Source organism: Dermacentor silvarum, chromosome 6 (genome assembly GCF_013339745.2).
Source record: "Dermacentor silvarum isolate Dsil-2018 chromosome 6, BIME_Dsil_1.4, whole genome shotgun sequence".
Classification (NCBI taxonomy): Eukaryota; Metazoa; Arthropoda; class Arachnida; order Ixodida; family Ixodidae; genus Dermacentor; species Dermacentor silvarum.
The window spans coordinates 180,436,389-180,463,545 of NC_051159.1; the positions used below are offsets into that span (position 1 = coordinate 180,436,389).

The 27,157-nt window shown below is 48.3% G+C and overlaps 1 protein-coding gene across 3 annotated transcripts in view; it reads right to left on the minus strand.

Moving 5' to 3' along the window:
• Positions 1–26,416, minus strand: part of LOC119456489 (CUGBP Elav-like family member 4) — a 276,346-nt gene extending 249,930 nt beyond the window's left edge. For 2 of the 3 annotated variants that reach the window (XM_037718301.2, XM_037718300.2), the window contains exon 1: positions 26,243–26,415. In XM_037718301.2, the coding sequence (XP_037574229.1) occupies positions 26,243–26,272 (30 nt within the window). In that variant the 5' untranslated portion in view covers positions 26,273–26,415. Of the gene's footprint in view, positions 1–26,242 lie in introns of all 3 variants that reach the window. The other variant, XM_037718303.2, reaches the window with a different exon arrangement.
• Between the last annotated feature and the right edge of the window lie 741 nt (positions 26,417–27,157).

Here is a 27,157-nt window from a genome sequence, read left to right on the forward strand (position 1 = left end):
TGATTTGTAAAACAGTAAAGATTTACTGTAGCTAACTCTAGCTCAAACGCTCGTACCACGTCGCTAGCGCCGCTATGTTGAATTCCGAATAAGCGCATTACAAGCCATCAAAAATGGGAAGAGAGAGAGAGAGATAAGTGACTTTATTTGCACCCGTCAAATAGATGACGGCGTAGAGGAAAAATGTTTTAGGTTGTACAATCACTAAATGTAATCTACATGCACAGCTTCTTGTAAATGTTCTCTCTCTTGCTGCTTTAACAAGCAGCGCTTCTTTTTTTCTTCTTTTGCAGCGCTCATTTAAGGAACCACCTAAAGAAGTTTGTGCGCTGCCGTGTGTCATCGGCGCAACTCCTTTCTGCAAAGGGTCCTTCGAAGTAACAAAAGGGGCTTCCTGCAAAGGACTTTACTTTTGGCCGTGTGTCAGGGGTATAACACAGGCTCTGAGTGTCCTACGGGAAGCAAAATTAGTAAGTCAAATGTGTTCTAAATGATAATGTGGGGCAATGTTGTCTTGTCTGATAACTATTGGATGCACGGTGTTGCACGGAATCGCGATTGATTCTGTGAAAAGGTTTCGCATATACATTACGACCATGTGCTGGCCATAGTACTTCTCATCCACTGAAACAAGTTTTGCTTGGTCAATTATATTGGTTGCATTATTCTGGACGAATAAAAGTGAAGTTTTCTTCTAACCTTTGTGGCACGGTCATTTATTTTCATCCTATTCGCTCACCTTCCTAAAGAATCTACTGGAGCAATTGCCGTCAATAACAGCCTAATTATGATCACATTAAGACATACGCCACTCCTATAGTTTATTGACACGCTGGCGCTTCAGCTGAGGCGAGTCGCAAGCTCGCCTCAGCCTCAAAAGAAAAATAGCTGCTGGCGTAGCGGTCGAAATGCCGGACGCTGAAGAAATTCAAACATTGGCGCCAAGCAGCATAAGATCTTGACGTCACTGCCATTTCCGGTTATGACGTCACTTTTTGTTTTCTATTTTTTTCTTGATATTAGTTGTCCCCCCTGATACGTACATGACAACGGTTGCAACGAGCCGCCATTTTCTTGACATGTGGGCTTCTATGGAAGCTACGTTACCAGTTTAAATATACCTTGGTTGAGCCGGCAATCGCGGCTCAATGTAGCGCACGCGAGGGAGGAAGGCAGGCCGGAAGCGCGCGTTCTTTCGCGCGCGAGGCACGGGGGCCAGGGGACGGAGAGGGAGGGGGGTGTGCGTTCTGCTCCGTCAGCTGCTGCTCACAGCGCGGCCGCGCGGGCGACATGTCTTGAAAGTGATCTGCGATGTGGGCGAAGTGCGCCCCCGCGCGGGCCTCACCTTCAAAGCGATCTGCGAGGGGGACAAAGTGCATGCGCCGAGTGCCGGTAGCTTCGTATGCGCTGTGCTTTCGACGTTTAGTTCGCGTTGAAGCGAGACGAGAGACAGCGCGAAGGTTAATTTGATCGCTGCTGCTGGCGCGCTTTCTCACTCCGGCCTTTTCACAGCGAGTTTCCGCGGTCATCGAGCGAGATGTGTTCATGTTTACCCGTGAACGCGTGACACCGTGCTTGTCTATTTAGTCAGTAAGCGAATGTTTACAACTTTATACGGCCCATTAAACTACCGTAAAAACCGGAATATATGTCGAACTTTTTTTCAAAAAACCATTGCGAGAAGTCGACCCTCGTCTAAATACTGTCACCATTGTGCAACCGGCTGAGTCGCATTTGTTTAAAGGTAAGGGTGTCTTTCGGTACTTTTGCCGTTGAAAAAGATTTTTTTTTTCATTTTTAGAATTAGTTAGTTGGGGGTCGATCTATATTGCGGTTCGACCTATAGTCCGGTTTTTACAGTACTATCCTTGTTCCGTATAGCTATCTACTAATTTGCTATCGCAAGCGATATCTCGTCTTTCGGGCGAAACTACGACTTTTTTTTCTACTGCAACTATTTGTAGAAAACTATAAATTAAAATGTGAACTATCAAGTAAGCGTTCGGTAAGTTAGTACAGGTGAGCTATAAGCGTCAGGGAATAGTCATTTCAGAGGTGTTTGCTTTTAAGCTGTAAGGCTTTTATGTCCAAATAAGCTCTAGCGTACTAGACTCCTGAACGGTACTCTCACGAAAGAACCGCTGTTGCTAACTGTCGAGTGGGGAAGTAAACCAAATAGGCGATATTGCGCAAAACAAAAAGCTAAATCCCAACACCGGCTACAATTGGTGTTTCTAGGTAGATAGGGTGACATTTCATGCCCCGAATGTGTATTATGTGCCCTAGAATGAGTAACTGTCCGGCCATATTGTAGAGAAATATGACATGTTGTTTACGCGCGCTGCATGTACGGATGATGCAGCGAGACTACAACACCACGGCGTGCTTAAGTCGCTGCCGCTTGTCTACAAGCTGTTCCTCGTTGCGGAGGAAACCATGAAAGTGACTCAGTTGCAAGTATATGTCAGCGATCAGACAGTAACGAGTATAATTAAACATAAAAAGCTGTGTGCACGTTTAGCAGGTGTTCTTTCTACATCAGAAGAGATTATTGTCCTATCAGCACGAATACAAACGCGAATACTTAGGAAACTACTTCAATGCGTTCTTTTGTTTACAGAATCAATTTCATTTCTAACAGGGGTCAAAGTCCTAGTTGTAAGCGTTAAACTCGGACTATTACGTGCTTATAAACCGGCTACAGACATCCTGCATGTTAACATACTCTAAATCTATGGGGAAGGGGGGGGGGGGGGGCGACTAGCACTGGTGGCAGGCGTGCCATTCCTTCCTGTACATCCTATTCACGCTGGCCTAGCAACATACAGTGACAATGCTGTCCCCAATTACGATCAATCCAGAAAGAAATTTAGAGCCTTTTGTATGATGAAAACTGAACGAATCACGTTAAATCTGGTACGCTCACAGAAATGTGCATAGCGGCCCGGTAGCCTATAGTGCGCCCCAGATCCGCGAACACTTGAAAAGGAAACGAGAGAGATGTTTAGACCTCCGAAATGTTCACAGAATCATAGTTATTTTTTAGCAAATAAATGGCGAATAAAACTTGTTTCAGTGCAACTATGCGTTAAATGTATATATGATCCTCAGTGAAATCCTACCGTAAGGGAACGTTCACGAAGACGTAATCGAGATCACCGCTTACTGAAGAAAGCGCGGGGAAGTGAGAAAGCGCGACAGCTCATCAGACAGCTCGTTAAGCGCGCTGGGGACTCGACTATCAAGAATGTTTGGACACGACATTTCCGGATCGAAAGAGGAAACCCTAAGCGCGTGAACGAGGTGCGAGAGAGGTGACGCGGCGGCGCGAGGGGTGATGGAGGCCACCGCGTTCGGCTCGACTCTGCGAACCTGAGATAGCAGCGTCGCTCGGGCGTTTATCGGCTCCGATGTCAGCGAAAAGCCAGCGATATTCGGCATCAACCGTCCCAGACCCAGACGAGATCAATACGCGCTGGCGGCGGCGACCGCGTTGCTCTGCATTTCCGCTGGCCTCGGCCGCCGCCGCCGGTTCTTGGCCGCAGAGCGTGGCCTGTTTATTTGCGCAAGCGGAGCTATTTCCAGCGATTCCTCCTCGGCCGACCACGTGCCGAGAGGCGGGTGCCCGCTCGGACAGCCAGCAACGGTGGCCGGCATCGCACGAACCGCCGGACTCGCAGGGCTGAGGTCGCAGACCGCTTGCCCCTGCGAAGTCTGGGCGCACATGCATAGCGGTGAAGGGTGCCGAAATGCACGTACAGACGCATCTGTCTACAATGCTCGAGCGCTTCGCTGCATCGCATCGAAAAGTAATGCAACAGCGGCTGCGAGGTTAATGCGGCTTCCGTGTTGCTGCGGCGACTCACTAGCATTGTCTTTCAAACCGGAGTAACGCGTACGCATCGACTCATTTGCTTCGCAGCGCACCGGTCATGTGCCCTCGACAGAATAATGGACGTCTGTACTGCCCGCAGACGCCTCAGCGGAAAAGTGTAAAAGATAGAGAGCTGCGCCCCGCGCTAATACCTACAAGAAAGTACCTTCCAAAAAAGTGAACGGCTAGACAACGGCAAGTAGAGGCAACTTGAAATCACCACGGAAAACGACAACTCGAGCAGCGAAAGAACCAGGCCGAGCACTGTCCTGTGCAGAAGGCTCGGCCAGTTCTTCTTTTTTTCCTTGTTGCCATTGTTCGTCACGTTGATTTCAAGCATGCATCCATTCCAACTAGCCCAACTACCTTACTCCATAAATAGACACAATGTGCTCTTGAGAGAGAAAGGAGTGTTCGCGATTCGCTAAGGGCGGACAAAGCTTACACAGGTCAATGGTGGAATAGCCTTCACGCGACAGTCTAGCGTGCGATGTCTCGCTCCCAATAGGATGCATTGCGGCGTCGCAGCATTTCTGCTGCCGGTATGGGGGACCCATGTGACAGTGAGGAGTTTTAGCACTGCGACCGAGAGGTCGCGTGCGCTGCACGCAAGTGCTTTGCAGAAAGCCGCACCACGTAAAGCGAAAATAAATCTGCAAGCTGCCGGTCACTTCTGACACCACCATTTTCAGAATAACTAGGAATGTTGCGCTGTCCCGAAGGTGGCCAGAAAGACGAGAGTGGCATGCCAGCTCTCGCCAACATTGATCATCGTGAAGGAGAGAGCGAAATAAGTTTAATGAGAGCAGAAGCGGAGAGATCGCCCGCAGGAGCGTGTCTCTGGCCTGCTATTCCGCACTTAGGGTAAAGGGGAAGGGGAAAACACAGGAAAGTAGAAGGGAACGAGGAGTGGTGATGAAAAGCGACTTTGGGGTATACGCCTGCTGTCCCGGGAATCAGTCCAACTTGGTCAGTCGCGTAGGGGAAATGGCAGCAAGATGTACGGGATGCTTGCCTAGACAATAATCTTCAAGGCAATATCTAGCAACGCCAGCTGACGAAAACTTCAAGGATCGCCCTGGCAAAAAATAAAGTAAGTCAAGCTGAGTCACCGGGAATGCAACATTGCCAGCGTTAGAAACTAGACATTCGACAGCGCCAAACTTATTGATAGATTGAGTGCATGCTTGCCTGATCGATCGATTGATTGATTAATTGATTGACTGATCTCAACGTCCCAAAACAACACAGATTCTGAAACACCACAGTGGACGCCTTTTGCATTTTTGACCACCGCCCTTTAACGTGCGCACGAAACGCAACACACGAGCGCTTTTGTATACCAGCTCCATAGGAATGCTACCGCCGTATTCAGTAATGGAACCCGCGTCTTACGGTCTGCAGCAGGACATCATAGCACTGAAACGCCGCGGCGTGTATCAGGAAAATTTATGTATAGGCACACGGGAAAAAAGAAGGTATCGCGCTGGCCTTAAAGTACGCTTCAGAGAAAGCCGATAAAGCTATTCAGCGCTGTGCAGAGACTCGAGTGTCAACGACAGTGTTTAGAAGAGGGGAGGGGGGCTCAGAACAAAGCGTGAATGCCCGAGAGGCAGCGCTGTCGTGCGATGCTCCTCTCAGCACGTTGACTGCAGGCGATGCGCAGCCGGTCGGTCGTTCAGTGAACGGGGCGCGGCGCATCCCGGAGCGGCAAAAGAGGCTCGCTTCCCTGATGGCTGCTGTCGCGAGGCAGTCATTACTTATCGAACCGCGGTAATCAATGGGGTCCACGGATCCAGTTTCCTGCGGGCTCCCTTCGGCCGACCGCTAATGGCCTCCTGACCTTGCGCTCCATCGGCTCCTCCTTGTGCAATGCCGCCACTCGACCACCGCAGCGCACCGCGTTCGCTCAAGTACGCGACCGCGGTGACGGAGAACGTCATTATTCTTCCGCCCTCGCTCTCGGCTCGTGCTAGAACCACTCATTGTATCAAGCTCTCCAAATATGAAGTCCGGCCCGATGATACTGTGCCACTTCAGGATTACTAGCGGAGTGCCTACTTAGCCGTGCGTGACGGGCTACTGCATGGGCCCCGACCGCAGAACCACGACAAAATGTTAAAATGTATTACAAGACGGTTTGAACTAAACCTTCGTAGCGGTCATCGCCAAAGTATCGACAATTTCAGTTGCGCAACTCTCATTAAAAACACAAGGCGAAAGCGCATGCCTCCTAAGCTTCACGGTTGCTTACGTTATGTTCGCAGGCGCGCTTACATACTACATGTCGCTGGTGACCGCGGAATATAGGGACCATGATACCGGGGACTTGAAAAAACTGTTATTGCCGGTGCTAACAATAGAGGTAGCGTTCACGAATAGGGCGCTTGCTTTTACAGTCGAGGCGAAATCAAAAGTTTACCGCCGAACTATGAGTCGATGACCAGAACTATCGCACTCGCATTCCTTCACATACTTAGCCAAAATTAAATACTTAACATTCAAATGAACTAGAGCCCTGGTCTTATGCGTGTCTGCGTTCGCATAACAGAGGCCATGCTGTGACCCATGTTTCCAAGTGAACAACAATCACGTCCGACGCCAGTTCTGCAATCAGTGGTGGCAAATCTACACTGCGTAGATTCCAGCTTCCTAACTATCAAAAAAGCTACAGCACGTAGCTTAAGGAAAGTAGGCACCACTTTGCGCCATGCTCGTGATAGTCATGCAGTTCCGGATGGATACGCGCTGCGATTTGGTTAAGCGGCGTCGATTTGCGGAACACCGCAGCGATGCAGTGTGTGGTTCTCATGAAGTGGCCTCTGCGATCCGAATGTGCGGAACAGCTGACGCCACCGCGGATATTGGAGGCTGCCATTAATTGATATTTTAAACGTATAGAAGTGGAAACGCAGTCCTATTTAAAGCTGGATATCCCAAAATTTTAACTACACTACTCGGGCAAGAATAAAGAAGGCTTGCTGTGATTGTCATCGCTTCTTTACAGGTGACATTTAGACAAGTTCTCATGCATCAAGTGTGTCAACTTAATTCACTGACATTAAATATTCAGCGCTAAAATCGAGTACGCGAAAACAGAAGTTGGCATTAGCTTAACAATCCGACGATGCGACATCGGGTCCAGTGGTGACGCAATGTCCGAACACCACGCATTCTTTACGGATCGATGTGACCACGAGAACGCGAGCAAATAACGCATGAAGCGTGCTCGCGTTTCATTCCGGTTATACAGAGGTCCAAAGTTAATAAGCCATGCCGCTGAACTAGATGGCGTGTCGCTTGAATAAGAGATATGGTGCGACAAACACAAGCGCGGGGCAGTGAATCATCATGCCCAAGGACGGGCGTTAATAGTAATGAAGCAGCGCTGCTTCCTGTTGCCCTTTCTGTTTGCACCAATACACGACGCCCCGGCGATGCGTGGAACCTGGATCGTCGTACTATGGACTGCACGTGGGATGGGAGGAGGGCGAACGGAACTCCGCGTCTCTAGTCATCTAATTCGATCCACACAGAATAGCAGACGTCGTGCTAAATATTGAAGCAAAGAGTGAGTGGTCGAACTGGCGCCTCCATTTTCGCTACGCTCGTTCGTTCATTAGTTCCTCCATACTTTGAAAGCGATACTTAACTTGAACACCATCGCGAGTGTCATGTCGATCATTTTGCGCACAGCAAGTATAATGTGCGGTGAAGCATACGTAAGGAATCTATCATACACCAAACATCGGTGCTCATTATGTTAGCGTGGCGTCATCGATTCTGGTGGACTTGGTTGTTATTAGTTTTGAAAAGGTCCTTTTATTATTTTTTTATTACCTGATGTACGACATTTTGTAGGCAGGCTTTCCCGTACATAGCACCAGTTGCCTAAGATGGTCCCTCTACAAGCGCTTCTCAAAGAGAGATATTCTGGTACGTCCCTGCACTCCGCACACCACATCGACTTGAGGAAAAGGATAGCAGCATCGCTTTTCGATGGTTGTATTTACGGTTGTTTTCATGGCAATACTTTTAGCAATAGCCCTACGGCGATATTCTGAGCCAATATTTTGCAACCAAGTGCTTTCGGTGTCTGTACTCGAATGCACTGGAGTGAAGGTGTATTTCTCACGTAACTCCTCGTCGCAGAGAGTGGAGGGCAGAACGGGTTGACCAGTCCGCACACTTATGTCTTAATAATGATTCTAACCTAAAGTCCGTCATCTTGGATATATGTCGGAATAGATGTCTGGAAAAGCGCACTTGCGGATTTTGCCTATTGTATATCACCTCTGCGAGGCGCTGCCACAACACATTTAGTCATAAGGAACTGGTGCATGACCTCCCAAGCTGTATCTCACTTTCACGTAGTTTTTCAACACACTGAACCTATCTAATTATTCTCCCCTCAACAATAGTTGACCTAGCAGAGAGGTGGTGAGGTCAGCCTAAAGGAATGATGACTGTCTTCACCACTGCGCTGAAGGAGGGCAACATTGAGAACGACCGGTGGAATGTATATACACGTAAAGACGGCAAGAATTAGGATGGTCAGGATGATAATATGGTAGTTTTATAATAGGGGAAGAGACCGCGAATAAACCTTGCATCTCTTCCCGCCAAAGCTAGCGTATAATTCACCGTTTTTCGCCCACTGCGCATACGCGTTTTACCACGCCATCGATGGGATGCGGAAAGCTGTTAGATGTTAGTGAACACTCTACACAGCAGTGTTCCCTCTGCGTTCATAATTTAAAGCTGCTACTGAAAGTTCAACGATCCAGGCAGCCTGCTTATGTAATGATCGTCGCTCTCCCAGTTTCCGCGTTTCGGGGAGAACAGTAGCGATAAAATATGCAACGTTTATTTTGAGACGAGCTTACGAAGAATGTGCGCTACCACGCAGAATTGTGTACTCATGTATGCGGGAAAGTACCACACGCAAACGTACCGTTTCGCATACAGCCTCTAGAGTGGGCCATATAATTTTCGCGGCGCGAGGAAGCCAGGAACCGGTGTGAAAACCGGCAGACGTCCGACTGTGTAATAGAGACGGCGATGGCCAGAAAGACGGGCGCGTTCGTCAATGCCGTCCTCCGAGAAGAAAGGCAGCACGGCGGAATACGTATACACACACGTGAAAGGGCGCGGGTGCCCGACGCGAGCTCACAAGAGGCGGCAACGAAGAAGAAGCGAAGGCACTGCCCGGGGTGGAGGACAATAGAAGCAGCGGCAGCAGTTCACAGCGGAGGGGCCTGCGCATCGATTGCCGATACATATCGCGCCGGCGACAGCTAGCAGCCATCCCTGGGACGAGGCTCGGCGGCGGTGTATCATACTGCCGTCGTTGCCTACGCGCACGCACACACCGAAAGGCACCAGGGTGGGGGCGAGGAAGCAGCGCGCCACGCCCGTGGCAGCAGGCCAACACGTGTACGCGGTCGCGCAAACACGACCCGCCGCCGACACAATTGGCGCGGGGCCTCTGCCGCGGCAGCAGCGCCGGCTTTTGCCGCAGTGCACGACGAAGGCGCGCTCCGAAAGGATGCGTCAAAGCACGAGCTTCGACGGAACGGGGAGACGAGGCCGGCGTCGGCCCGGAGATTCGATACAGAAGCGAACAATCCACGTGAGCCTATATGAAACAAACCAAGTTTAGTCAGTGATACAAAGATACAGCTACGTACGCTTAGCGAACTGCAATGACTGCTACTGTTTTTCATTGAAGCTGGCGCATTATAGTAAGAGTAGAAATCAGTCTGGCCGCTTACCAGTGAGACTATCGAGCCCAGAATGTTTGGGCGAGTTGGCGCAATACCAACAAAGAACGACAGTACCAAGGGCCAAGTGCTGTTTTACGAAGTAGCGAATTGGTTTACGCCTGTATTTTTCCGTCTTAGTTCCGGTCTAAAAGAAGTTTTACCCTTGAAACATGCTCGAACGCACTAGAAAAAGAAGACTCGAGGAAATGGAAAACGGATACGCAGACCTACTATAATCATGCAGTGTAGCTGAAGCAGTAACTGGCGCCAGAGCAGCGGCTGAGTTCCTGACGTTGTTTGATTAGGTTTGATTAAGGTGGTCATGTGTGCTTGTTGATCGATCTTCACTAAGGATGGTCGACCGTAGAGAACCACGAGGACAAGAGAAGGCACATTGGACGCACAGGCGCTACTAGCAATGATCTCTAATTCCTTTGCCGAGCCGAACAAAACTACCTTCAATGGACGACGTCAAAGATCAGGTGAATGATTTAACATTCAAAAAAAAAAAAAAAACTAACAGAGCACCTAAAAGAAGTCACAGAAGTCAAACCATCATGGCACACAGAGAAAATTTCAATGCTTTGTCAGTCAAAGTTATGGAAGTATTACTGATACATGCGTCGCCGAAATAGTGAATTTGCTCGGCTTCAATTATTTAATTAGAAAGCGTTCAGTTAATTCGCAACCGACAACAAAGGTATCGGCTAATCACAAAAACTAAGACATGAAAAACAACATAATGAACACTTCTTCCCCAACAGCGCTTTCTATCGACGCCCGCGGATGCGAACCATCGCCTTAGCCGACTTTTACGCACTCCACGCAATCACTTTTACTTCAATATCGGCTACTGCTCAGTGGAGCGGAAAATACATACCTTGGTGTCCAGAACTTGGTCTAAATAGCTTCTTATACGTTGACTCGTGATTCGCTGGCGCTTGGGCTATCGACTCGCTATCGTATTTGGCACTCGCACTTTGGACTAGGCTCGTGCTTAGGCCAAGCACACTTATAGGCGGGAAAGTTCACGTGGTTTCGGTACCAGGGTTCGTATTCATGAAATCGTCTCTTAAGTAAAAGCACTCCCTGACGCTACCCTTTGCGGCTTATCTTGTCCCCAAACAATTAATCTTCATCTATCCTACGTGCTTTTTCTTTCTTTAATGCAGCGCCCGGTACTTTCAGTTCACGAACGGCACGCGCGTGTCAGCGTGACGTAGCGTCTGGATACGAAAGTTTCCAGCGAAGTTTGTGACAGAAGGCGGATGCACGCAAGATACATGACGATTATTCTCCGGGGACAAGATGAGCTGCAAAGGGATGATTTTGTTACGCGCAAGCGTACATGCCCGGTCTGCGAAATCGCCGAGATTATGTGTGTCGCCACAGGGAAGCGAGCGCCGGAGGAGGTAGGCGCCTAGAGGTGGAGAAGAGAATCACTCGCCGGGGAAAGTACGAAGGAGTGCGCTGAGCGCGCTAGGGAGCCTACATGCGACGCTGCTAGAGCGTGCGGCAAAGCAACGCCACCTAGAGAAAAGTCTAGGTGGTGTTGCGCGAAGTGGGGAAGGAGAAAGCAGGCGAAGCGTCGCAGAAAAGGAGTGTAAGCGGAGGCGCACTGGGTTGACCTCCTCTGGCAGTTGGTACGGGTTCTGTTTGCGCTATGGACGTACCGCGTTCGTCTCGTGATCGAGAGGCCGATAGCCGAGCGTTAAGGACGCAGCAGCGACTCAAGCGGCAGTGGCCGAGCGTGGGTCGAACGACCCCGAAGTCATCGCCAAGCGCCGGGCAAGAGCTCAACAAGTCCGGCAATAGGCGCGGGCGTGACGTGCCCAGGAGACTCCCGAGCAACGTTCTAGGCGGCTTGCGACAATGCGGGTGTATTAGGCAACACGGCATAGCTTAGAAACTCCTCAACAGCGTGAACCCGTTCATAAGAACATCGCAGTGTCTTGCGCGAAGCCCGGAAGCGCAAGACCGAACAGAATGCCAGGCACGCGGGCGACGCCAAAATCTTTAACAGGGATTTCATCGATAACCCGTTTGGCTACGTGTACTCTGTGTGTGATCGTCTCTGGTGTCTGCAAGACATCACAGTCAATGTCATTGACATATCACCCATACGCTTGCGCGCAACCCACGTTCACGAAGTGAAACGTCATTGTAATTTTTTTCTTTCTTTTCGTTTTTAGAAGCTCGGCATCTAGATCTCATTGAATAGCACTCGGTGTGATAACGAGGCACTCTTGATGCGGCGATGGTCAGACGCGGACAGCTCGTGTAAGAGAAGTTTTGTGAACACGACACGAGATCTTGGGCTTCTGTAGCGATGCACCTAATTGCTGAGAGGGAATTCAGAGGAGGAAACAGCGACGGCTGATCCGGCGGGGGCGCAAGAGAACAATTTTTAATCGGGGCCATGCCGTTGAAGGCGACACGCGAGGCAGGCAACCGGTCATTGTAGTTTGCGACACAAGAGAGCGACGTACGAGGCAACGCCTGTCGCTGGTCCGAGCAAGAAGAAAGGGAGCACAACACGGCGACGACCAGCGGGCGAACCGAGGGCGCGCTTTTGGAAACAATTTGCAGAGCTCCATCCATCATGGCGAACCCGTGCGGCTCGGGAGCCGCGCGGTATTGGCGGCGAGGCTGAGCCGCCCCGAGCTGTCGCTATTTGCCGCTTTGCAAAGGTTTTCGCGTCAAATTGATTGGGAAAAACGAGCGGCCTCGGCTCGTCCGGCCTGCCGTTGCAGGCACACCGTAGCCGAACTGCGAATGGCATCCGACACACGCAGGAGTTGCGTGCAGTGCTTGGACCCAGGGACCACGTATACCACGAATAGAGACAAAATGTGCTCAAGTAGCACCACATACCTCTGTTATGTCCACTCCACATACCCCCACCACTCAGATCTGCGGATATGTTGACGACTATGCAGAGTAAGTGCTAGGACGGGATTTAAGAAAAGCGTCGGTAGTTGGACAGGCTGAGCGCAAACACATGTGGCGGTACTACCACCCCGCAACTGAGCAATAAAAAAGGAAAGCCGTAGGTCTGTGAGAGTTATGAAGAAAAAATAAACTTAGAAGCGTGATCTCGTGCGACAAGTATTCGTGAGTCAACTTTCGACACATGTTTCCCACATTGTGGCTCGGTAAAGAGCACTGCACCAGTCACTGCCCCGGCAGCGTGAAGAAAATATTAACGGTGCCACAGACGTTGTTACTTTGCGTTCTTGGGGCTCCCAGTAGGTTTTTTTCAGCGCATGGTCGGCTGTCTTTGTTAACGGTTTCGCGGCAAGCAGGCAGACAACTCGAGGAAATGACGCTCTATTCTTCTGTCTGACGCAGTCCACCGTGGTCTCACTAGTGATAGCCCCAATTTTATTACGTCTTTTCTGCAGTTCAATGTGTTACGACATGTTAGGTTAAGTTTACGTAGGCAGGCTTAGGCTGGGGGATGAGATTCGGGGAGAAGTTTGAAGCAATATGCCTCCGGCTGTTTCTTTTCAGTTCGAAAGTGAAGGCGTTTACGCAAACCGGCGCAAGCGCAAACCTACCAAAATCAGTGAATGAAGAAGGAATGAACCAATCAGTCAATCAAAGGAAGGTGCGATGACAAAAAGAAGCGCAAACTACAGTATCGCCAATACCACCCAGAATATTGACGGTGAAGGCTGGGAAACAGCAGGCTGCCCTATGTAACCGCTCTAGCTGTCTATTTGAATGCAGAATAAAGGAAAGAACGAATGAAGCAATGATCTAGCTAACCATCAAAACAAACAAGGAGAGGAACGATGGTATATGTATACCTGACTAACCCTATAAAATGTACTTTACAATGCAGTCAGACCACATACGTCCGAGTTAAACAAGTTTAAGTTTTGAGGAGTAACAAATGCCCTCTTATTATGGTCCGAAACAGGTGTCATGACACAACTTTCGTCTGAAGGGTCGAAAGGAGGTCGCTGACAGCTCTCAACTTGTCGCGCATACAGGTGCAGCTATCTATGCTGAGCATAAATCAAAACCCTCCAACAGTACAACTACTATATGTCCATCCACCTCGCCAAACGCAGGAGATTGCGAGCTTTCCCGGCGCATTTTGCCGAGAACATTTTATAGGTAAGCTGCACTAAGTTACTCGTCAGCAGCTGCTGGCACTCTGTATTACGATGTCGCTGACAAGTAGAGGGAAGAGATGAACCAGAACCAGCGTTTGTGAGCTGTCAAGCTTCCGACACCTTTAAAGACATGGCTCGACCTGTCACCGTACACAGCGCACGGTGACAGAACATTTCATGATAGGAGCGTCATGAACAACAAAGCTATGGTGCAAGGAGAGAACGCGTGCCTTTGGAATAATAAAAACTTAAAATTGGCAAGCTAACTCCTTCGAGTCCTTTTCGTTTTTTTTTTTCCTGAAGCATTATGGAGGAACACACAGCGCTCGACGCAAATAAGATTAGTTAGGAAGAAAGGCTCGTCGTTGCTGTGAGAAAGCTTATAAATCTCTCTGGTACTATAATCCTATGGATTCGGCGGTGTAAAATTACGGTCTCTAGTTCAATTTGAAGGTTATCTTTTGTTTGTTGGGCAGTACCTTAACTAAAGAAGCCTTACTCTGCCGAAAGTGGCCAGTTGGATGCTATCTGGCCCCTATTCCGTCTACACTTTTTCTCCTTCCTAGTCTTTTTTAAACCTTATCCTAAAGTCAGCAGTTCTTAAATGTGCTATGTGCAACCTGTGAAGCGCTTTAACTACGGCCACAGAAAAAAATTAATTACCAAAGGCAGTTCAAAAATTATTACACGAACGAAAAGTAGTCAAGGAGCCATAGAAAGTCCACTCGAGCTGCAAAATATTTTCCAAAAGCGTGCTATCATTATATCGCTCATTTAGACGGAGCAGATTGAGATAATTTGCGTTTATCTGGTGGTAGACAGCTCAGTTCTCGGTCGAAACAGGAGGAAGCTCATAATGTAACATGGTAGAAAAAAAAGTTTTACAAGGTCACTCATGTTGCACCTAAATTGCGATTACTGTTATGACGACAGGATGACGTCGACTACTTCGTAGACGGTGTGATAGACCACCAGCCGCTGATCATTCAGGCATAGAATCCAGGGCAGGGACTTTCTTTCCGGCTATTTCTACTTCCAATAACGATGATGGTGACAATACATGTCTAATACCCATGCCACACGGGCAAAGTAAAGTGCACTTTGAGCGAGTGCACTTCGCGGCTAGTGTCATTCGCAGGCTGCCACACGGGAACGCTTAGTGACACTCACTGCAGAGAGCACTCGCCGGCGAGTGTGTTCGGCGAACTCACTTCGCAGCGGCGAAGTGTGTAGCCTCGTTAGCAATGCTTAGAAGATACATAAAGTGATATTGGAAGAAGAGTCAGGAGCAATTTTAATAACATTGTTTTAAATTTCTAACGTTACAAGATAATAAAATGCGCCACACCACAAAAAAAAAAAAAAAAAAAAACAAGACCAAGAACAGCAAAAGAACTACTCTCGCTCTCGGGCTGTTCACGACCACGCCGGATAATGACTGCGCAGTTGTTTAGCGGATCGAGTCGTTTTGCCTGTTGCTGGTCAAGTTGCTGTCGTTGCCAGTGCTTATAAAGGTGGATTGTACATGTTGTTTTTAACAATAATAGACTATTTTCGTGCACACATTTTTATATTAGTAAACATATGCTTTCCCGTCTGACTCCCGGTTGCCATGAACATCAATTTGAAAGAACACTTTTCTTTCTCGTGTAGCAGCGCACCGCCAAAGTGACACTCAGCGCTGAAGTGCACTCGCTCAAAGTGCACTTTACTTTGCCCGTGTGGCATGGGTATAAGACGCCGCAAGAAACACGACGGAAGCTCCCTTAAGCACTCTCGCTCAAAGAAAGACAGAAAAAGAGTGAGCTTCCACTGTGTGTCACAACATAGAAGCCCAAGAGATTCAGCGCGACCACTTCCACTCCGCCCTCTCCCCTTTACGATAATGCAGCCATGCAGTGACACGCAACAGGTAAGGGTAATGCGGTAGCCTTCATTCAGTGGTCTGAAACTGTACGGCAGACATGTCGGACTGTTTAGGCAAGTACGTCACCTGATGGTTTCTCAAACGTACTCCGAAAATATCACACGCCAATTATGCACCATACGAGTACGCTTATGTGCTCGTGCGAACAAGGAAACCAAGGAGATGATGATATGACTAGAAGGACTATTCTACGAAGCCTCGGAGAAAGAGAAGAAACTCTTAGACATTGGATTGAAGAAATTATTTCTTTTTTTTTAAAGAAGGAAAGAATAGCCAATAATCCTTTCACAGATTGATTTACTGTCGAATGAGAACTGTACCAAAACGGAACATTCATGTCCTGGCCTAGTGGGCAGCGACGGAAAAAAAGAAGGTAAAAACGCAGAACTCGCGCACATGCAAGAGACGGACAATCTCGTGAACGTGAGACGTAACACAGCGTACTTAGTTTGCACAAGAGCTAGCGTCCAACTAGACAAAAGGGTGCGACGATGGGATAGTTGGTATGGCATCTTGAGTGGGAACAGCGCAAGAACCGAGGGCTGCGACACACACAACACAAGCGCTGTGCTTTGTGTGTCTCGGTCCTCCACACACTGTTCCTCACACTGTTCCCACCACAAAAAAGTCCAACTACACGCTTCGTCCGTGGCATAAAGAACGCCTGCAGATGAGCTAATGTAGAATTCTTTTAGGTGAGCCAAGCCATGCGTATGGCGCAGATAAGCGCAGATGCGAGATAGCAAAAACTGATTCTCATTTAGAACTGGCAAAAAAATACCCAGTTTGTAATAGATGCATTCTTAATCGTTCTTAAACAAACAGATGGTCAAACAAAAGTCAGGAAAGTGTCCCAGCCTTCCTTTGCATCTTACATGAGATAAGAGGTGCCCGCGTCTCCTGACAATGATGTAGTTATTAAATGAAGAAAATTTTATAGATGCTGGGACATCATTATCAGTACGGTAAAGTCAGTTTTCAACACGTTGATGACACCTGTAGTGGCTTTCCCGTTCCTATTTTTCATGACTAAGTGTTGAACATTTTTGTATCTTTCAGCAAAGCTGCGGCACAAAGAGAGAGAGAGAGAGAAACCACGACATATACTTTCTCTGCATTTGCAGGTTACAAGCTGAAACAAAGTGGCAACATTGTTATACTTTACAATCGTTATACATTCATATCTCTATAAATATTGCACAGATGCCACGCGCTCGTTTATATGAACGTTAAACAAAGTTTCGTGGGACGTTTTAGTTAAATGCTAGGCAAAGAGACACATGATGTGGGAACTTCTATTTTATGTCCAAGTACGCGCAATAAACTTCCTTTATTGCACTCTTCTTTTATTCTAGAAGTGGTTATGTCATTTACAAATTTCTCCGGCACAGAGTCGCCAGCCGACGTTTACACTGGCTAACCTCCCTGTCCTTTCTTCCATTTTTTCCCTTCTCCTCCTTTTGCACCGCGTTTTGAAGCATAGCGATGAGGCGCAAGACAGCAACCACGAAGGCTCCCGCTAGCCGATTCACGTGATCCATGCGATCGCGCATTACACTGTCTCCAGGATCGGCCCACTATACTCGGCGCAACACCGACCGAGTCGACACCTAGGGGAACAAGGCATATGAAGCTTCGCTCTAATAAAAGAATGTCGTGCTTGAATGCGAATATTTGATGCAGTGAGGATATTAATTTAGGCCCCGTTTGTTGTTTCCTTGTGCAGTTTTACATAGAACACAGCCAGTCACCGGGAAATCTGTACAGAAGTAGTACAGATGGCTATACAAAAGCAGATTCGTTATATGCTTGCTGCGCTTTGTGTGAGTGATTCGGCAAGACAGCAGGCGCAGCCGTGGTCAGCAAACTTCTGGAGGGTTTGCAAATAAAGCTTTGGTTTACAGTTTCTACAAATCATTTGCAAAAGACAAAGCAAGAGACGCAAAACATATATCGATCAACGTTTCCGACCTGTGCCTGCTACGCCCCGGCGCTTATGAGGTACCTGCTATGGCAATATATGCGATGGTTACGGGTATTCCATATGATCTGACCAGTCTCAAACCTATAACACGGCAAGTGCGCAGGCGACTAGACTAATTGACGAAGTGCTGAGTGAAAGATGATTTTACATGAATTTCTTTCCAACACCACTGATCTACCCGTACAACGGATAAACACGGCACGTAAGACCCGCTAAAACTCCATCACTCATTGTTGCGCAGTATTAGGGGACAACACGAGGAAGGTCAATGAGGCGACGCCCTCTCCTGCAATCCAAGGCAATATCCTTTCCCGAACAAACATTTGGAGCAGCAGCAGCAGCAGAGCACCAGGTGTGCCACCTTGAAACCAGTGAGTGAGAATGACGCCTAAACCAACGCAGAGTTGTCTCGCGGGTCACGTCACTGTGCTCTTGACGCGCCAACGACGCTCGCGAGCCAGGTAAGGCCAGTCATGCATGCTCTCGCACAAACAGCGGCACTTCCCTGCGCCCACCACGCGCCTTGAAACAGCACCGTAGCGTCAGCGACGGGCAGCTTGTGCGGCCGGGAACGTCCGGCAAAAAACACAACGAGCCCGAGCGAGGGGCTGTTGCAGCTAGCAGATGCCAGGCCAGCGCCGAGAGGAGAGGCTGGAGACGTTTATGAAAATGCAGCCTCGAGCGCGCGCGGCAGCTATTTCGGGCGGCTCGCGCGCCGGCGGGCGACGTCCGCGCGGGATCGATCGCCGAGAAAGCAGCGTGCGTTCAGGGGTGCGCGCTCGCAAGACGACGACCACGACGATGCCGAAAACAATTTGGCCGCGCGAGCACTGACTGACAAGTCATTAGCGATATTACGCGCAAGAGCCCAACGAGGAGCGGGTGAACCGATGGCGTGCGCGCGCGCGCCCGTCGCCCCGTTTCCGACAAGGGCCCCGTATGCCCCGACGTGCACGCAACGTCCTACTACTACTACAAGGGCGCACGTACGTGCGAGCATGGCTCGGCTGCGCGTGTGCGTGCGGTCAAAGCGCGCCGTCGACGCGTCGTTAGGTTGACAGCCAGTCGCAAAGTACGCGGCGAGAATAGAAAGGTCAGCGTAGCCTCCCGACTGTCCAGTGCGAGGACAATTAAGGAACTCTATTAAGTCTATGCCCAGAAGATGCATGGCAAAACATTCTGCTGAACGGCCTGGGAATGACAGAAGATACGATACATGCATGGCAGTCGAGAAACGACCGCGCGGTCAGAGTTGAATAATTCATTGATTAGTTAATTATTTATTTAAATAATTCAATCATTTATTGATACAAAGCTGGCTCAATAAATAGTGCATAAAAATGTTACAATGTATCTACTGCGCAAGTATAAGGACACCGTATTATTATTATTATTATTATTATTATTATTATTATTATTATTATTATTATTATTATTATTATTTGATTTGAAAACATGTACACAGGAAAGGGAAAGCGAGGAGCAAGGCTGGCAAATGCCACTGGAAGAGGCACAACGCCTGCCTACTCTTCAGAAAGGAGGAGACAGAAACATAGAAAGGGAAGGTAGGAAGGAGGGGAGGAAAGAGGAAAGAAAGAGCGAGATGAGCCAGTAACATATACTGCATTAGTGACACGTTTACACTCTTGCGGAGTATCACGCTCCGGACCGCATAAAATGATGAGATGCCAGCGAGTGACTTTCATTAAATTTCTGCAAGTTTCACTCGTGCAAGATTTCGCTCAAGATTTCGCTTTGTGAAATGTTTTGAAGCTACTGCCGCACCGGACCAACTTTTGTGTATACGTATAGAGTAACGTACTAAGGCCACCTGTAGAAACCCCGCTGCTAGCGCTCAAAGATTACAGAAATCGAGAGTACTAGTGCCCATCAGCCTGAAAAAAGACGGGCACATCTTGTCGTGAGGTGTGGCTTTCCAAAAATTTGCCACATTTTTTGCGGGAGAATTTACTCACACTGAGAATGTTTGGCAGGTGATTTCGTAAGTATTAAACAATGCAATTGGCCGCCATTTCTATCCAGGTCTGCTCATGTACAATTTTATGGCGCCATGTACTGACACGCGGCAACCAGATCATCCATCCGTATTTCCGACGTAACTTTGTCACGAAGTCGCTGAGCTCATTTCGCGCTGCGCGAAGGTTCTGCCCTAATCGTGATTGAAGTGTAATCTATAGAGCACAACGTGAAAGCTACTGATGCGCGAAGTATGGGCTTGAACAAAACGCTAATAATGCGTTGCATGATAGCTGCCGCTTTAGGCGATAGACAACAAGGTGCCACCCTTGTCTTCACGGGACTGATTGGCATAAGTGCAGTGAGACTTCCAAAAGGTTTATTATTTTTCCAAATTATGTACCAATGTAAAAAAAGAGCATGCCAATTGCTATAGCAACCGCATATGCTAAATCAGACTGCGTCGGACCACAAGTAATCATTAATCAAGAAATGCTATCTATGGTACATTTACAATGTGCCTAGCCAACCGGACCTTAAACCGGCTAACTTCCCTATCTTTCTATCTCTCTTTCTTCTCTCATTTTGTTCTCCTTCCTTCCCTCCCTCTCTCTGGCTTTCTGAATTATTTGTTATGATTATTTCCCTCATCGCGATCTTTTCATAGCGATGCTACAATTAAACGGCGTGTTTTCTAATGTCTAGCGCGAGCAGTTTCTCTTATTTTGTTCCTACCCCTCATCGTATGGTTGGCTGCTCTTGTAGTTACAGACATTAGGTCGCATAATAAGTGCAGTTTCCCTTTGATATGTGGAATTAGTCTTGCGGGACTCGTGGATTATCATTTCGGTGGGGGCGAAATGCGAAAACACCTGTGTACTTAGATTTAGGTGCACGTTAAAGAACCCCAGGTGGTACAATTTTCCGGAGTCCCCCACTAGGGCGTGCCTCATAATCAAATCGTGGTTTTGGCTCGTAAAACCCCACAATTCTTTTTTTCGTGGATTATCGCCGGCAGCAGTGAGAAGGAGCCCATAAACCGAACATGCAGAGTGCCGGAGTCGAAACTCAAGGCGTAGAAAGGTTTGATTAGCCGATTGATTGACTTGTGAGGTTTTAGCTTTCCAGAGAAACAGTGGGGTCTGAGGGACGCCGTTGTAGAGGGTTCTGGATTAATTTTGACCGCCTAGGGTCCCTCAACGTGCATAAGCGCACGAACATTTTTTTTTTCTTTTTTGCATCTGGCACCCATCGAAATGCGGCGTCTGTGGCCGAGAAACAAACCCACTACCTCGCGCTAAGCCGCAGAGCGCCATAGCCACCGCGGTGGTTGAAAACCTCTTCGTGTTCGTGCGTTTTGTTACCAGATGATTGCTGACTAACGGTGTTTTGCGAAGTTCCGCGTTCGGCGAGGGCGCGTCTGAAGTTCGCAGAAGACCTCATGAATCCTGCAACCTTTTGATCACTGAACTATTTATTGCTTCTGGAAAGCCGGCGACCCATTAGTTGCCAACATTTTCAATTTTACCCAAATAATTCCGTTACTTAAATGCTTAAAGCTACAACTCCTAAATCTCGGTCAACAAGGCATATTTCTGTTTTCAGCTTAGTTGATATGACACTGGGGCTGCGTAATTTCCATGTAAAGCTCATTTGATAGCCGGCGGTTATTAGCAGAGTTTGTTTAAAGCGATAACATTATGATTGCGACGCTTCGTCAGATGCTTGTGCGTGTTGTTTGAAAGAATACTTGAAGAAAAAAGCTAATGCTCTATAACTGAAGTGTAAGCATTTTCAACATTAGGTACGCACAATACAGTGCTCATAAAACGTGCTAAATGACCCTTCGTTTTCTTACTTTTTCTTTTAATGATTTATAATTGTGGTATCACGCTATGGCAATAGCGAAGCTGGGGATAATGAGCCGATCTAACGACGATGAAAATCGTCGTTGGGTGTCGTTGATGACCATAACGGAATGGGCGGACGGACAGACGGACACTCGGACGGGACGGATGGACGAACAAGGCAAACCAAATTCTGAGCACTTAACTGCTGTCGCGGTAAAATTAAGAAGCTCGGTAACACGAATTCTGAATGAATGTAAACTTCACATGCAACGCTTGATAAGCTGACTACGGCGAGATTTCCGCGAGCGCGGCTTCATTTTATTGTGGCTTGCGTCACGATCGAGTGCATCTTTCCGCACTCTCAGAGCGCATTATGTAATCCATATCGAATTGCCGTTGGTGACGTTTGCTTCACCGGGTTCTGTAATAGACTGAGTTGAACAGCATTACGAAATGACAAATTGCATGTTCTTTAGGACAACCTGTTGTCGTTACCTCCGCTTTAAATAAACTCCGAACAGCAGCAATTATATATAAATATACTACCGAAGAGAGAAGAGATAATGACTGCAACTAATAAAACATCGTACACCGAAGTAATAGAGAGCATGTAGTCAGAAAACATGAAGAATGAGAGCTAAGAAAATGTAGACGAAACAAATTGGTAGAAAAGTATGACCATTATATAGCCCGGCCAAGCACAATCTCAAATTTGACATCTTTTCTTCTCTATAAAGCACCCGTTGCGGCTTGGCACTTAACGTTAACAGCAGCTCATTCACGGAAGGCTATGGTTAACTTGCGAAGCCATGGCGTTCACAATAGGTCGTTGATTGTGTAGCACATGAGAACACTCGGCAAGGAGCTACGTGATAGCAAAAGCCGACAAAACTCCTCTCGTTAAGAAAACCTAGCGCTTCTGCAACGCGGCTTTACTGGAGCTTCATTGTCCAGGTGTGTTATTCATAGTTCAGTATAAGAAAAAAAAAGCACGTTACAGGTTCATTTCAACATCCTCAAATTTCCGCATTTAATTCGAGACGAAAGAAAAAATAAATGGTAACTTAGCTGCGAATGCACGTCTTTTCTGCTAAGTGCCACGGTCCCAGTCTATCTTATTTACGCGTCTATCTTATTTATTCTTGCAGCCACTCAGATTGTGCTCTAAATAGATCAGCTTTAGCACAAGCAGGCCGCGATTACGTTTTGTGCTAAATTTGCTAAATGAGCGCAGGTGTCCAACGTCTCTTAGAAAATATGTGTAACGCCGAACACCGCCACATTGTTGGTCCAAAATTTCACTACGCTGACATTCATCAGTCACTTTGTTGCTACCCTTGTCTTCGTTACGAGGCTATAGTCACATAATGATTTGGGCAATAAGCAAGGATGAGACACCAACGCAGCGTTCGAAATTGCTGTCGCGGAAGCGAAAAGCAAAAGAAACGTCACACACGCTGTGAATAGATGAGTTAAGGATATGAAATGGCAAAGAGCGGGAACATCGTATACAACATTTCGCTCCGGAATTCGTCGTCGCTCCTGCTTAGTTTTATGACGTTTCAATGGTCGATGGTCTTTCTGTGGCCTGCACTAACATTGTAGCGCATAAGTCTCCCAATACCAACAACGTGTGTAGTCAAATGTAGTGGCCCTTCTGCTCTCTTCTGCCTTGTTATACGTCGGTTACTGTGGAGAAACTGAGGCACAAAAAAACCTCGGCTAATACGTTTCTCTATATTTCTCTACTCAATTTATCTACCGCAAATGAATTAGTCGTACATTTTCCCGCTATACAAAAGAAAAAAAAAAGCTTTTATTGTTTGTTTTAATGATGCGTAATACCAGTAGTGAAATGTACAACATAAAATGACAGTAAGTATCCTGACCCCTCCTTGTAAAGCACTGTAATATTTTACATGTTTGTGTAATGATTTACATTTAGTGCAAAACAAGAGTGCTCAGCATTATGAAAATCATTTCAAATCAGCGATAAGCGTATAGAAATAACTTACGCGACGTTTCTGTTTATTTATTTGTTTTGGCACTTTACACCACAGGAACACTTAAGATAACCATCTTACAGTTTGCGGCTACCTAAATCCATACGATTGAATTGTTTAGCTTGTTCACCATATCATGGCAAAATTTTCAACCGTAACACGCCTACCCAGAACAGCTTTGTGCATGCTGTAACTGTGACGCAGCTTTAACGCTCTCCCGTCATTGCGTTCAGGCCAGAGATGAGAGACGCACATCGTACGCACGCACTCAAGCGCTGAATGCACCGCCTATTTGCTGGCTTCATGCTTCGACGGCGTTCTATCTTAACTTTGTTTTAGTTTTCGTCTTTCATTTCACAATTTCCGCATTCCGAAACTGCTGTGAGCTGCTGTGCGTAAAAGAACGTATCTATAAAAGCGATACTTAAGCTCTTTGTGCTAATGAATTCCTCGACCACGGCTAATATTTGGTACACTTCCTCTACCGTAACGACACTCGCTAAAGACAATTTTACGCGACAGCAGTATTGTGTAATTAGGCTTATTTTATATCGTAGTGCCTATGAGGTGCGCAAGAACATGCATTATTGCTTTTATGGAAAAAAAGAGTTATTTCGCCGATACTAAGGTGGATTTCCCGCACATCATTAACTACAGCTATATAAAGTCACCCTAGAAACGTAACGCTCGAGACTATGTCAGCGGACTTTGATGTCTTCTGCCTCGGAATGTTATTCCTCGGGGCCTGCAATTACACTTCGCAATATTTTCGAACCGAGATAAGCGCTTAATCTTGAAACGTGATTGCCAAATTAATCACGTTTTCGTGAAGTTATGTCCGGCTGTAATGCACTTTCTATCTATATAAAAGCGAACGCGCACCCTGGATACGGTCGCTAGCCACCGTACCCTGGATGCGAATATACGACGTAGGTGCCGTCGAGGCCTGCCGAAGCCACATAAAATCGCATTGGGGAGGCACCGCGCTGCTCCGGCGTTTTGGCGCGCTCGCGTTAGTCGCTGGGCAAGCGACGCCGGAAAGGAAACGCGTCAATGAACGTGGGAAGGGATCTGGGCAAGCTCGCTGTCGGCGCATTATACGGCTGCCTGGCACAGGGCTCTGATCACGTGCAAAGTGTCGGACGCGAGCTTCCGACGGCAACTGTATCCTCAATGGGCCGCTTCAAGTGTGAAGAGTAGGATAATCACTGCCGACGTGCCATTTAGTGGTACGGGCACAGAATACACGAATTGCTAGTCTCTTCGGTGCTGCAGCTCCAACGATCAAGGTATGCGTCTTTGAAGCACCGCCACCAGCAACGACGTCTGGTGAAAAGCGAAGCCTGTAATTCGTTAGACCGCTAAGAGACTGACAACAAGACCCTCGATTTACGAATTTGGTTTCTTGGGCCACGACCTGGAAACCTTAGAGCGGCTCTCGCGTAGCCGTAAAGCCTGCGAAAAGTGACGTTCTTCAGGAAGTGCACAACACACGCCATTCTCGTTAACATCAGCAGATTTCATTCTCTTGTTTCTTGCACGTTAAGTTAGGCCGCGCATTTTCATAAAAGTCACTTTACCAGCGATTAGACCACCGTAAAAAAGAAAGAAAGTGGATTCTTTAATTTATATGAAATAATTTTGTCATGCGCTGTTGTCATGCGCGATCGAATGGTGTCAGTGTGGGGACTGAATATTGAGTATTTACCGCTGTCAATCAAGAATGCAGATCAAATTACGGGTAAATAAACATTACTTCAGCTGAAGCAGTCGAGACAAAGCATTGTACTATTGAACCCTATGTTGTGCTCTATGCATTACAGAGAGAACGCACGGATCCTCACAGACCTACGCACCAGAAGCGAAGGAATGGAGGGAACGGAGATACGCAGTTCCGTTCAGCTAGCATATTTTTTCCCCCGATAAAAACAATACTGCCAGAACAATAATGACTCTCAGTAAACGCACTACAGGAAGCTGTAAGTGACGCTCCGCAGTGTTGAACGCCGGCATGACAGTACTGCAACAGGACGTTCAAACAGCACGAAACTGTAAGCTCTCAGTGGGCGAACGTAAAAAGCGCCTCCCGGAGTTTGGCGAGCATCTGCTATCCGAAAAACTTGCTGACGACACGAGACAATAAGTGAAATTGCGCAATCCTTCCTCCGTCCGTTCAAGCGCAACTGCGTACGATCCCCAGCAGTAGAACTGCCGGTGGTTGGAATGAGTGTTACTACAGGGCATCGTAACTTACGCAATGGGATCTCCTGAGAATATGAGTGGCAGCCATACGGCACCTACGGAAGCTCGAGAGCAGAGGGCGAAGGGAACCAGCGTTACAAAAGAACCATACGTTTGATGCAGCAGCGATCATCAGTGCAGCATGCTGTCAAACGCATGCAGCGTTGTGTCGTGCGTGAGAGGAGCGCCAAGCAAACGCGAGGACGAGCCAGTCATCCGTCGTTGGACGCGACGCGTTCCGGGGACACAGCGGACCGCCATCGCTGTCGCCGAGGGAGGGTTCGGCGCGTCGATGTCAGGCGAGCAGCGCGTGACGCCGCCGAGCCACCACGCTGCCGCTAACAGGCTGCCGCCGGCGCGCAACACGCATCATCGTGATCCGCCGGGAAAGGAGGGAGGGGGTCGCGAGCAGCAGCTGTCTGTCGCGCAGCGCCTGTCGTGCATCCCGAGCGATGAAGGAGAAGAAGAAGGATGCCGCAGTCGGCAGCGACACTCACAGTCGGCTTGGCCTGCACCACGATCGCCATAACGGTCCCGCCGGAAGCTGAAGCAACAGACACCGCACAGGAAGCGCACGACTTCTTCGCTCCGTGCCGCTGGCTGCCGTCAGCTGACAGGCACCACCGCCAGACGCCTCACCAGAGGTAGCGCAGGCGGCGGCGGCGCTGCCGGCCGGAAGCCCCTCCCGGGGTCACGTGAGGCTCGTTGCCCGGGCAACGGGCTCCGAGACTCGGCCTCCACTAGGGAGTCCGCTTCCCTAGCGCACTACGCGTGCGGCGCTGTCATCTCTCGGCCGCCGCTGCCAGAGGGACTCTCCACCACGCGGGCGGCTGTGGGCGCGCCAAAATTATGTCATCGTCTTCTTATCCTTCATTCATATGACTGATCTGTGTACGCGCTCTGCGCTTCCTCTGGGGTTCTGTCATTCGTAGGGCGCTTGCCTGCCTACACGCGCACTTTTTGTGCACGTGGGTTGCGCGAAGTTGAGGGTCAGCTTTTACGTTCGAAGGCTGAGGATGCTGAAAGAGTGCGCGAGGCAAGCCAGTGGGTGAATTTTGTATGGCGCCATTGTTTGGAATAAAACGGTGACGTGTAAGAGGGAAACATGGGCCCCGTTTCACGCATCGGGAAACGCGTACGCCACAACCGGTTATTGCGAGACCCCACCGTGGGTGACGGGAGCCCCGCGCGCTGCTTTTCACGGCCAGTCTAAACCTCTCTGTTTTTTTTTTTTCTTTCTCAGGGCTTGAACCGCTTATAATTCTTTATTTCTCTTTTAACGTCTGCACAATGACACTGCTTGAAACCACTGCGTCTTCTGAATGGGTGCTTCTATCGTCGGACTGAACAAGGCAGATTATAGCTTGTTGTGAACCAACTATAGGGCTGCTTAATTATATTGTGGGCGTTTA